At 41.1% G+C, this 13059-nt stretch overlaps 1 protein-coding gene across 34 annotated transcripts in view; it reads right to left on the bottom strand.

Moving 5' to 3' along the window:
• LOC101465380 (neurexin-1a) overlaps nucleotides 1-13059 on the bottom strand; it is a 266869-nt gene that overhangs the window by 78354 nt on the left and 175456 nt on the right. For all 34 annotated transcript variants that reach the window (XM_076891760.1, XM_076891759.1, XM_076891762.1 and 31 more), the window contains one exon: nucleotides 5910-6091. In XM_076891760.1, the coding sequence (XP_076747875.1) occupies nucleotides 5910-6091 (182 nt within the window). The remainder of the gene's footprint in view (nucleotides 1-5909; nucleotides 6092-13059) is intronic.

Below are 13059 nucleotides of genomic sequence, written 5' to 3'. Positions count from 1 at the left end.
AGCATTTCAAAAGAAATTATTTTTAAAAATAAAAAATGTAAAATAGTACATCACATCCAATAACTCTGTGCTCCAGTGAGCGAAAATCTACTGTTGTGTGATTCACAGCCGAGGATGCATCTTGTTTCCTAGTGTTAGTGAATAAGAAGCACCGAGGCTTCGAATTGGAGAGCAACGGGGGGAATCTTAGTGGCAACATCTATTATGTCTTGATTTCATGTAAAGTTACAAAGAATCATGTTTGCATTTGTGCATTTTAAATAACAGAAATGGTATACTGCAGTTTTACATTTGAAATCATGTAATCTATTTAACTTTAAATCAGCTTAAAATGAACATTTTCACCACGGAGCTAAGTCCAGCAGACTATATTGGAATAGTTGCCATGGCAACAACAGTTAAAGTAAAGGCTGTTCAAACACTAAAAGCATCCAACATATGAAAATGATTTTAAAACCTTTAGCTGGACATGGAATCGCACACGCCTGCACACAAGTTGACACGAGCGTGTTCATTTCTTCTCCATTTCCAGTTGGTCCAACTATCATTTGCTCAGTTGCTAATTATTGATATGCACTGACTGGGGAAGCAATGCAGGAAGGCTGTATACACAGAAATCCTGGGGGTATTGCATGCGGCTGTGTTCTATGTCTGCGCATAGCGAGGTAATTACTGGGTGTGAGACCTTAACACAACTGTGGATGAGAATAAGATCCCTTCCCTGGACATGTGTTTTAATAGGAGCATGGGGAATAGCGTGACACAGGCTCTCTCCTGAGACCTGCAGCACCTCTCCCAGGTAACAATCTCATAGCACCGAATGTGAAAGTGCAGTGTTCATCTAATGAAGCACACGATTGTGAATAATCAGAACTTTATAAGTAATGTGAACTCCAAAAGAACATATCAAAGTTGACGTTTTCCCACTCGAAGCTGAGATGCTCAGACAGTGTGCAAGGTAGTCTCTCTTCTCAAGCCATTTTACATGATTAATAGGGTAGAGAGCAGGAGTTGAAACTGCAATTAAAGGTGTCTTCCATTAGAGGAAGAACCCCCTTTCTGGTAGTCAGCTAAAGGAGGACCGAAGGGAGCAATGCTCCACTAGAGAAGTCATTATTTCTCCACCATCCTCTCTGCTCCGTGGAATATATTAACTTCACAGTGTTGCCGTCTTAGCCAGCGTGCCTTCATTGCCTGTTTTTTTTTTTTTTTAAAAGCGATGCATGCAATTAGAAGTAGGAAAAGAAGAAAGCACTTGGAATAGTCCCCAACCCCTACACTGAGATTGAGTGCCAGCACAAAACAAGCTGAGTGGGCCCCTCGGGGCCCTGCCTGAGACCGAGGAGAGCCTCTGATAGTCGGTGTCACCGCTGCTCATTGACAACAACAAAAAAAAAAAAACGCTACTGCAAAGCTTCAGAGTAAATGGTTTCCTAAAAATGTACAGATGGATTTCCATTAACAGACACCAACACCCCTTGTTTGTGCAGAAAAATAAATGACACTTCCTTGACAGCGTAAAAGTAAAATGCGCACCCGCTTTAGTATTCTGTGCTGAAATTTCACAGCCATTGCACAGTAAACTGTTTAACAGAGAAAAGTATTCCATACCCATATCTTATAAACTTTGTTCCAATTCCTCTTCTGTGTGGATTACACCGTTGAATAGACCCACCAAGGATCATTACATCCGTAACTCCCTGTTTTGCATAATGTCATTGTGTGGATTTGACTTTCAGCTACAGCGCAATTAATTATATACGTGGCTTCTTTTCCAAGCCACACTATCATGTACAGAGAAGACTTACATCCATGTGGGATACTTGTTCTTGTAGTCTCATGAATACACTTCACCTTAGAAAACGTGAAAGGGATTGTGGAGTATCATCGTAATTGGTGAGACGGCAAGAACATTATTATGAATCTAGTCCCTCTTCCACGTGCGCTGCAGTAATAAGCCCGAGGAAAGTGATTGTCGTACATTTGATGGTTCGCTGACTTCACAGTCATTGTCTTTATCTGCATTGGAAAAGGCGAGGCGGGGGAAGGATCACACCTCCTTTGAGGTGCATTTAAATCATAGTCTCCACATTTTACTCAGAAAATTCCCTCTTGCGAGCGTGAGCTGAGATGGCGTCCTTCAAGCCCCGCTGGGTTTCCTGTCATCATGAAATGGGAGCAGGAGATTAGGAAGGGTGGGGGATGTAGAGGATGGAGCAGGAGGGGGGTAAATACTGAAATCTGGTCTAATCCCATCTCATACAGCTGAAGATACACTCCTCCGAAGACATTTCTGCTCAGAGCTGAGGTAACTGAAAGGAGCGAGAGGGATACTGTTGGGAATGGCCAATATATTGCAATATTGTTTCATTTTACAGCCTGATCCACTAAGGGTGCAGTTCAACTAGTTAAGGGTTTTGTAGGTGACACGCTGAGTGCTGCTATTCTTGTGAAGAAAAGCATCAAAGTGGCAATTTTGCACAGTTCATTGTGTTTAACGGAGCACTGTAAAACACGTCCTTTCCTCTGTAATTAATAAGGAGATGACAGAAGCGTCTAGATGGTTTGTTTCATAAGATGTATCTTTTTTCAATATGTCGTGATTTAATTTTCTGCTATTCTTTCATTTGGCTGCGTTTCAGAACTAAGGAAATAGACCTATATCACAATGCTATTCAACAAGTCTTTCAGAGGCAGATTTATTGGCTAATTTTAAGTTTAAACTGACATGTTAAAACATGTAGTTTTTTTTTTTATTCGTAATCAACATTTGACAAAACCCTATGGTCACGTTGCAGTTTAAATTATAAAAACCTGTAAACGCTACAAGTTATTTACTGCTTTTATGCCTCCTTCCTCTCTTTAAAGCTATTTTTCTCTCACGCTCATCTTCTAATGAAATGTGCAGAAATAAACAAATGAGCTTTCAGAGTGACTGCTGATGCGAGAGGAGAGGGGATTCTCACAAGCCACTGCCCCTGCTGTATGAACATGCGTTATAAACAATTTCTCCCTGTAAAATGTCATTGGATTGGTACACTCTTCCACGAGGAGGATGTGCATGCATCTTTTTGTAAGCTGCATGATCTTCCTGTCTTGTTATACAATGTGAGACTCCCCTCTGTCACCTCGCTTGTCGGTGAGGCTCAAGCCTATAACCTCTAGCATTCATCACTCGTTCACAGCGAATCTGAAACCTGGCATACACGCTGACGCTGTCGTCTTGTGTTTCCACAAGATGTGACCTTTGTCTTTCGGCAGAAAATGCACCTTTGTGCATTTCCTCCAGTGCCAGGAAGAGGAATGTTGTAATGCACAGCTTGGCGCATACGTGTATTAAGGGCTTATAACATGCTGGAGATTTCTAGTGAGTGCAAAGTGTTATATTATTTTAACCTGTAGCCTAAAGGTCCCAAGTTACGGTGGCTCTGAGAGGTCAAACAGTAACGTGTCACAAGTCACAAGCTAACATACACTTTGTATGAATTATACAGTAATATATGATCATATGTAGTCTAAGGCGCTTGGAAAGAAAAGCATCTGGACGTCTTTAGGTTACTTGAAGACGTTTCACCTCTCATCCGAGAAGCTTCTTTAGTTCTAAGAGAAAATGGGGGAGAGTCCCAGATTTTAGGCCCTGTGGGAGTGTCCCCAAGAGGGTTGTGGACCCCCTATTGATCCTCTACCTAATCACACAAGCCAAGGGTTGAAAACAGGTGTGGGTCACAATCAGCCAAGGTTTCAGGTGAACCCATTGTGAAGCCTAGCCCCACCTTATCATGTGATTTACTGAGATCAAATGGCCCAGAATGTGAGTGGCCGTCAAGGCGTCTGGGAAGGGATGTTAAAAATGGATTATAGATGGCAGACAGTTGGTGTCGTAAGCCCCGCCCTCTGTTCAAAGATGGTCGTTCACAGTTTCGCAGCTCCTTACACTACGATAACCTGGATGACTGAGAACCTTCACACACATGGATTGTATGATTAAAACCCACACCACCACACATCTTTTTTTCCCCTCACAACACGGATGAATCCTCCGTTTCTTTTTGTTCGTTTTTCAGCACGATCCTTCACATGTTTTAGTTTCTGTCACTTTCACAGCTGTTTCTTCACATTATTTTCTTTCCAAAAACACTTTCCTTGTGTTTTTTTCCCACTTCCTTTGTGGTTTACACATATTCTGTTGTGTTTTGTATGCTTTTGCAGCATTTTTCTATTTGGTGGTGTGTTCTTGGTGTGTTCCACCGTACTAAATAGCAGTACCACTCATTGTATTTAAACTGTAAAACATTTTGACAGAAAAAACACAAATAAGTTAGCAAAAATGATGTGCAAGTTAGTGGGTAGATTTCTATGTCTTAGGGGTCCAAAGATATTTTCATCGTTTAAATTATAGTGGAGATTTCTCCTGTTTTACCCAGTCTGATACAGTATGTCTCTGCTGCATGAGAAAAGGTGCTCAGAAAGCAGCAGAAGACGTGAGGACTGTGGGAGAGCATTTGCACATCCAAGTGAGCACATCTATGCCTTAACCATATTTTAATATATGTCCTTCTGAACATCTTGTTTCTGTCCCTATATGGCATTTAATGATGAACGGTCTGCATTAAACACCTTACATCATTTTAAACTGGACAGCTTCTTCTGGACTAGGGGCTAAAAACCATTTGTCCCCAAAGCTTGGGGAGAAAAATGTAACAACAAACAAAACAAAAACCAGACAAAACAGAAAATAACCCATGTCCAAGCACAGCAACTACGGGGGGGCCTCTCTAAAAAACAACATCATTGCTTCACTATGTCCTCGGGATAGGCCTGCTTATGTCACAGTTTGCTTACTGTAAGTGTGAATCTCAGTGTGTGGGCAGCTGGGGTTGAGACAAACTTCAAGACCAATTTCATGTTTTTTTTGGGTTGTTGGTGTGTAGCTTTCACATGTGTGTACGTGTGAGCAATGTTCCTGTATGCTCCTGGCCAGCATCAGCATTACTGTCAGTAAGTGGGTGCTTGTGATAGGAAGGTCATGTGCTAGCCAGCAGAATTATGTCCAGGTCAGCTATGCACTGTATAGAACTGACCCTTAATTTGCCTCTGTTTCTGCAGCTGTCACACTCAGAGGCGAGGTGAGCAAACGTGGGCTCCTTTTTATCACACACATTAACCTACTGTTAGCTGTACACAACTACACACTTCTTTATAGGTTCTTAACTTCAACGCAATTAATCCCCAATCCCCATTTAGGCCCCAGGAAACAGTTACAAGATTGCAGTCAAAAGCCCGTCATCGTGTTCATGTAGGATCCCACTTCAGTAAGAAGCCAATTAAAAAAAAGTAGGTTTTAGTAAGCTAGGTTTCGCCCTGTGACAGCTGGGATACTTCCAGCTGAAGAAAACATGGATCGATAGATGGATTGATGTCTTAGTGATCATCCTTTTTTTTTTTTCATTCACTTCCGCTTATCCTTTTCAGGGTCGCGGGGGGTGCTGGAGCCTATCCCAGCTGTCATAGGGCGAGAGGCGGGGTACACCCTGGACAGGTCGCCAGTCTGTCGCAAGGCTAACACACAGGGACAAACAACCATTCGCACTCACATTCATTTGCACATTCACACCTAGTGACAATTTGGGTTATCCAATTAACCTATCCCCACAAGTTGCATGTCTTTGGACGGTGGGAGGAAGCCGGAGTACCGGGAGGGAACCCACGCAGACACGGGGAGAACATGCAAACTCCACACAGAAAGACCCCGGCCTGATGTTGGAATTGAACTCAGGACCTTCTTGCTGTGCGGCAACAGTGCTAACCACCGTGCCACCGTGCTGACGTCTTAGTGATCATTAATGTGAAAATGCTGTAAATGTGTACTTTTGCTCTGAAAACAAAGAAATAACATATTGTTGACTTACAATGTGGAGCTTCAAGAAGTCTCCAAGACCAGAGGAGCTATCCACCCTCACCAGGACAGCATCCTTCAGATGTGTGCTGAAGCCAATGGCTAGTCGGTCTGCCCTCGTGCTAGGACGGTCATTTGGTGGCCACGTGTATGTGATCAGTCCACCGTCTCGTCCAAATATGTATGTTGTTCCCGCTGAAAGAGATAAGACCAGAATTAAAAATGTTAATAGTGTGTTTCTTCTTTCATCCGTCTATCAGGCGTGACTCACTGACTGTCAACATGCAAACATTATTAACACAGTAAAGCCGGCATCAATGCCGTGTGTACAGAGCACCGTCAGTCTGGAGTGTTTTATTGTGCAGAGCGATGATTCTGCAAAGCAATGAGCAACATATCACTCTTGAACGGCTCTCAGCCCCGTCTGAAGTACACTCGTGTCAATTCATGAGTAGGAGAACGTTCAGCAAAAACGAGGGAGGCAGGTACTGGTTCTGATTTCCTCACAATCCTGCACAGTCACTCAGTTTTACCGCTACTGCCCGTTTCACCTCTAGAGGGAAGAGATACGAGTGAATGCAAGAGAATGTGCGGCCGTGTCCCCAGTTCACAGGTAGCCAGCATGCCAAATGGGCACCTCCCCATCTCTCATGCTTCATTAGCAGCCTCAAAGGCAGATGGAGATAGCAGCATTATTGACTGGCTGGTCCAATTATGCCCTTCTTGTGACCTCCAAACCAGCCATTTCCTGTCGTGCTGCATTACCTTGTTGTCTTTAGCGGCTGCATAAAAGGGTTCAAACATGACCTAATAGATGGAAGAGTGCTTCTAATTACTTAGCTATTCAGTGAGAAAGTGCTGTGCAGCGTTAAGCCGGTGACCTAGTCAAACTGATGCTTCGAAATGAGTCAATCTCAGCTAATTCTGTGGGATTCTGTTTACGTTTACTGTCATCCTCATGTTTTGAGAGTAAGACAGTGTTATAATCCATTTTTTTCCCCTTTTTTTCCAGGACGCAAACACAGTAAGGTTGTGAACAAACTTGGTTACGTGTGCACAATTGTGAACAAATAGGGCATGTGATTGGGAAATCAACGGCAGCGAGAAAGCCCGCAAATAAATGCAGCTGTCAGATTAGCATAAAAACTGCTATCTTAGTGAAAAATTAGACGAGGAGCTCTGTTAGTGTGCGAAGCATTTACATGTGGAAGTGTGAAAGAGAAGGAGAAGCCGGGAGAGAGTGCGAGCGAGGCAGAGTATGTTAATATTCATAGGGGCAGGGAGTTAAACAGCCTTAGCCTGAACAATAGATAATAAATCATTCTGACTGTAATTCCGATATTTTCTTGTAAACCAGTTCACGAGGTTATAAAACCATCGATACATTTTGCATTTTCTTTATAGATCCTGTTGTTTACTTTCTCCTAGCTCTGCTTCATAGTGCAGCGATTAAAGCGCATCAGTCTGCTCTCAAGTCCCGTTTTCCAATTTCATCCCCTCGTTTGAGTCAATACACACTGTCAACCATTAGCTAAAAAGAATTGCATCATTAATTAACAATAATGTGATTAACCAACGAGGTTGGGACATCGAGATCTATGGCGGGATTTATTGTTTTCATAAAGCATAACTCGCATTTGTAAAACTTAATGATATAACACTGTAAGCATTTTTTGTTCTCCTAATGGAAAAAGCGTTATGAAGCTTGATGACTTCTACAAAGGGAAAGACATTATGTGTGATGTATTTGCGAGGCGGGCTGCATTTCTTTTTCATGAAGTCTGGCGGCTACCACTGAAAAAGCTCTTCTTGTTTCACTAATGCATATCTGATGTTGGCCCAGTCACAGAGTAATCTTCGATTCCGTGTATCTCGCGCTGGACTGTTGTCACCGTCTCCGTTTCCCCCAAGCCACCTAACACTCGCTGAACGTTCCAGCTTATTATAATTAAGTGCTTTTAAACCATGTCAGTGCTGGAACTCATCGGGCCCTTAAGCATCTAATTCCCCCTCAGTCTATTCATATGATCTGACACCCACTTTCTCCCACTAAGAGCTTATTTACCGGTACTGTTAAAAAAAAAAGAGGGGGGAAAAGAAGTGCTTTTAAGCTAACAAACACTCAAATCATGGTACCAAAGGTCGACAAAACTAACAGCTGAGTGGTTCCGAAACCAACATGCAGATAATAAGGTTGCCAATATGTGGTGAAGCAGTGTTAAATCCTTACAAGCATGTAAAACTACTGGGAAGTCCTTGGGGGACTGTTGAGGATTAAGATACACGAAGAAACATGGCTAATGCACACCTACACAGTTGTGCAATGGCATGAAATCAGCAGACACGTGCCTCTGTAACTCCAGTGCTGGGGAGTAATTATGCACTGGCTCCATATTTGTTATTTGTGTTCTCTCCTGGGACACCGGAGCTGATATGGATCTGTTGTAGTCATTAGATACAGTGGTGTCCTGGATATTCTTCCCGTTTGTTGTCTCTTTAATTTGACAAGAGTTTCAGTTTATTCCCTATTCACCCACTGTTTAATGAAAAAAGAAATAAATAAAAAATGAAAGTACAAGGTACAGGTGCAACGGAGGTGAAGCTATGCACAATACAAGATCTGTGAAACTGAATGTAATCAAGATTTTCTTGTTTTACCTATCCCCAGAAGCATTAATGCATGCTTTCTGACATTTGTAGTCCTTTCCCCAGAGGGGTCACGCTGCAGAAACGCAGAGACGGTGTTTCTGGAGGTCTTACTCAAGGCTGCTACGGATCCTCGACCAGACCTCCAGGATGAACTCCTCAACCGCAATCTTCCACTGTTAAAGGATAATGAATTAATCTGTCCTCGTGTTGGACTACATTGAGAGCTGGCTGCTCTCTACTGTGTCAGTTAACATCAAAGAAGATAAACATTGGCAGATCAAACACTCTGCTTTCATTAAAAATGTAGCACCATCCCAGGAGTTCTCCTGCATTTGGCCTAAGAGGTGTGTGGGATAGTAGACTGTAGAATAGCAAACATGGCCTGTGTGTGTGTGTGTGTGTGTGTGTGTGTGTTAAGGCCCTCTTGGCTGCGGCTTCGCAATGTCTTCATCTATTTACACTGTAAAGAGGTAGCAGCATATAGCAAACTGTCCTATAGGCTCTGTATGTTCAGAAAGTGATGCAGTGTCATAAGAAGAGACAGGTGTGAGCAAACCAAAGCATCCTGGCTGTGTGCCTTAGTGTAGCAGATGTGGGAGGAGTGGATACGCAAAGCAGGCAGTGTGTTTGACTACACTGTTAGGCTAAGGTCAGGCCAGCAGACTGTCTTTCCTCTAACCTCCAACACTGCCATCACAAGGCGCCTCATATTACCGCCTCTGCCGAGAAACGAGGGAGGAATCCAATCATAATTACATAGTTGTGATGGAAATACGAAAAAGGAGAGATGACATTATAGATCTGCTTTCTGTCAGGACCAAACACTAGCGTTTCTCTCTGTTTGCTGCGATGGATTCCCGTAATGACTGGCGTGCAAAAATAGATTACCTCAGATTTGGAATATAGTGTAGCTGTTTGAAATTCTGATTTTTGATATTTTTTTGTGCATCCCTTGCATGGAATCCCAAAGGAAGAAAGTTTTTTTTGTTTTGTTTTTGTTTAACATCCATCATTTATTCATAAAAATAGATATCTATTTTGTGCTCATCCTCCTGGGAGGAGTGCTATTAAAAGAAGCTTAATGATGTGTATTGGTTTACCATTTCAGTTTTCACAGAAATCACTACCACGATTTATAAGGACACTTTTAGCCAATCCGACACTATCGGGATCTGGTAAAGGCCCTATCTCTGATCAATGCTCCTGAAGATTTAGTGCCGTGCAGGAAAACTGTGAGACAACAAGCCCCCTTCTGATCTCCTTTTCTCTCACTCTATTTTACCTTTTAGGACAATTAAATTGCAAAGACAGTCGAGTAGGGGCACCATTCACACGGACTCAGTGTATAATTAAATGGCACATCACACTCCATGATCCAAAATAATGATGCCAATACCTCGTATCTATCAGTCAATCGATTCTTGTTTTATCCACGGTATTATTTTATTTATAGCAGCAGACAAAATGTATCAAATATTATTAAAGAGCTCTTGTGATGTGAACAGAAGAAGTGATTTAAATGTCAACGGATTATGTGTCTGAACTACAATTATATTTTTTTTCCTATTTGCCCGACTTGTTTACTTCAGCTGGACAAAGATATACTGGTCACAGCATTAGTATTAAGGACCTTTAACATTTATTCTTTGGCTTCATGTGGGTGCTATTATGAAGGCTCTGTAAGGCAATCTTTTCATTTCTACAGTCACTTCCTGTTATTTAAGTGAATGTGGATCAGCTTTTGTGTAATGAAAGAAGAGTACCATTCTTTTGGAACGTTTTACAGTAACAAAATTCTGTTACAAGTGTATTTATTCATGGAACTGTTGCTTTACACTTATTATTTTTATATATATTATTTATTATCACTGTTAGTAATCTGTAACATTTTTTAGTTGTCTGATTTTGGTGACAGCAACACTGTTTTCTTATGTATATAAATATATATCCTGCTGACATTTTAATTTAATGACATGTAAATTTTCCATGTAATTTTGTTACATAAGTACAAAGCAAAATGTGAAATTTAATGGAATCTGGTTAAATGAAAATTACTTGAGTTTATACCAAGCATCATTTCTTTAATCATGTATTATTTGAATAAATAAACATTTGTTTTTTTATATTTCAGTTACATTTGAATCCAAAATCTTGCTTCATGTTTATGTAATCTCTTTTTTACACCACTGTAAAGGCTTTATGTTATTCTTTTGTCGATTTTAAATTACTGTATCGATCTTTTCTTTGTCTGTTGAGCTCCAGCAGTGACTGCTCCTATTACACCACTATCAGTGTGTATATTTATGTATTTTTGCACCTATTTCCTTCCTACTATTTATTATTTGTTGCATCTGGTGTAAATGCAAAACCTAGCTTATGTATACCAGAAGATGTCTCTGTGGATACTCATATAATGTAAGCACTATGTTCTCCTGCTGGTGCATTGTGGGCCTTTGTGTTGGCAAGGTGGCATTTCTGTCAAGGTTTTTCTTGTCTGTGGCTGTTTGCTGTTCTGGTGACACGCTGTGAACTTAACTGCTCTAGAGGAGAGGAACCACGGCGGTTTCTTGTCCTACACATTTCTGAGTCCGTACCAACAGTGGTGTGTGAGATACTGCAGTCACATTTCTACTTTATTAAGTCATGTGCACAGTGCACGTAAGGATGAGATCCTATTCATACATTTACCGAGTTCTTCTACAGGTATGTAAGGTCATTTTTTAGGATAATCTGACAGCAAAAATGTGCTTTTTTTCCCCACTCCAGGCATAGCTGTACAGTGAAAAAAAAAAGAAACATAGTGGTGGATGCATGTTTCTCCCAGCCACACTATCCCTGGAGTTCCCTGCTAGTTCAATTGGTTCTTCACCTAATGCCATTGAACCATTTCTTTCATTCTGCAATGAAGCTTTTAGCACCAGAACATCATGTACATCAGATTTGTCAGAACACACTCTGCTCTGATGAGTGGCCAAACCACATCTACCACTAGTGTAGTATTTTCCCTGTCGACATCTACAAATGCAGAGACAAAAGACAGTTTACTCTAATCTCCTATAGGTTTTTCACACAAATGAAATGAAAATATCATAAAAAACAAAGAAATTTTAAGGCAAGAATGGCAGATGCCTTCTCATGTCAAGCTTATTTCCCTCATATTAAAGCGATACAGGCAAGATAGATTTTGCTTAACCTTTTGTCTGCAAACAAAATGCAAACAATGCAAACAAAAACATTTTCCACTTTTTTCTTCTTATTTTACTACTTGCAGTATACCAAAATTTTACCTCACACAAAAGGTTTGTGTTTTATAGAAGCATTTCATGGTGTGAATGCAGCCATTGCCGTATAACGGATTAGGTGATGTTTTTAGGTGCTACAGACTAATTTAACAGTGTCGTTGTTGATATATTTTTGCTGTATGGGCTTTGTCTTTGCTGAATTAGTCAGAGTATATTCTTAGACTACAAAAACTATATACAGTAATTACAGGAAAAATCTTTTAGTTAGAACATATTTTTTAAATTGCATGACAAAGACTCAAAGAAGAAAGGGAAAAAAAGACACAAGCAGGAAACAGACCCTCCTGTCATGTATCATCTTTGTGCTTGATGTAACTTTGGCATGTAAAGTGATTAATTGCCTGTCACCTTTGACTGGCAGCTTCTCTGTGTTGGCGAAAATCAAGTGCAGTGAACAAAAGGAAGTCTGAAAAAATGAGAGCAATTGTTTTTCCAATTATTCGGAGTGGGCAGTTACAGCACAGCCTCAGGTTGTCTGTCTTTCGGGGAGAAGTGAAGGAAATTCAGATGGACACTGAGAACTGGAAAAGGAGGTACACTGGATGCAACGAGATGCCTGTGGCCAACCGCAACCCCTATCTCTATTTCGGTATCTGTTCATTGTTCCATTGCGGAATAGCAAGGTCCTTTCAACAATTTAAACCTCGCTCTCAAGCCTTGATCCTGAAAAAAAGCCTTTCTCTATCTTCACTGGTGTGTGAGCAGCCCTTTGGGAGACTAAAAAGACTATGGATTGTTGACTTGTCTTAATCCTCTCTCAGCACAAACAACTGCCTCCCTTATAATAGGATAGACAGTTAGAACAGAATCAGCAGGCATGTGAAAAGATTCCATCATAGGCTGAAGCAGGCACAATCCTGCACACGGCACAACTGAAACAACAGCAAAACCAACTTTCAATGCGACCATTTCTAATTTTCACATGATTAGCTAAGATTTGCTCAGCCAGATAAAAACACCACTGGATTATAGCACAGCAAGGACACCTAATCAATTTACTCCAGTTTTGCTAGTGTAGAGCCAAAACATTTATTGTGTTTGCATGAAGTGGTTGTTGAACAATCTGCCAGGCTATAACTGCCGCACTCCTGTAAAGGGAAACTGCATACTGCACACACTCCGCTCTGCTTCTTTCAACGATTCTTCTTTTTTTGTCTTCTTTTTTAAGTGATAAATCCTTCCTTCAGTCTTTATCAGAAGACTGGAGCTAAG

This window comes from Maylandia zebra, linkage group LG13 (genome assembly GCF_041146795.1).
Source record: "Maylandia zebra isolate NMK-2024a linkage group LG13, Mzebra_GT3a, whole genome shotgun sequence".
Classification (NCBI taxonomy): domain Eukaryota; kingdom Metazoa; phylum Chordata; class Actinopteri; order Cichliformes; family Cichlidae; genus Maylandia; species Maylandia zebra.
Note: the sequence above shows the minus strand (reverse complement) of the source record. Positions and strands in the feature narration are given on the sequence as shown.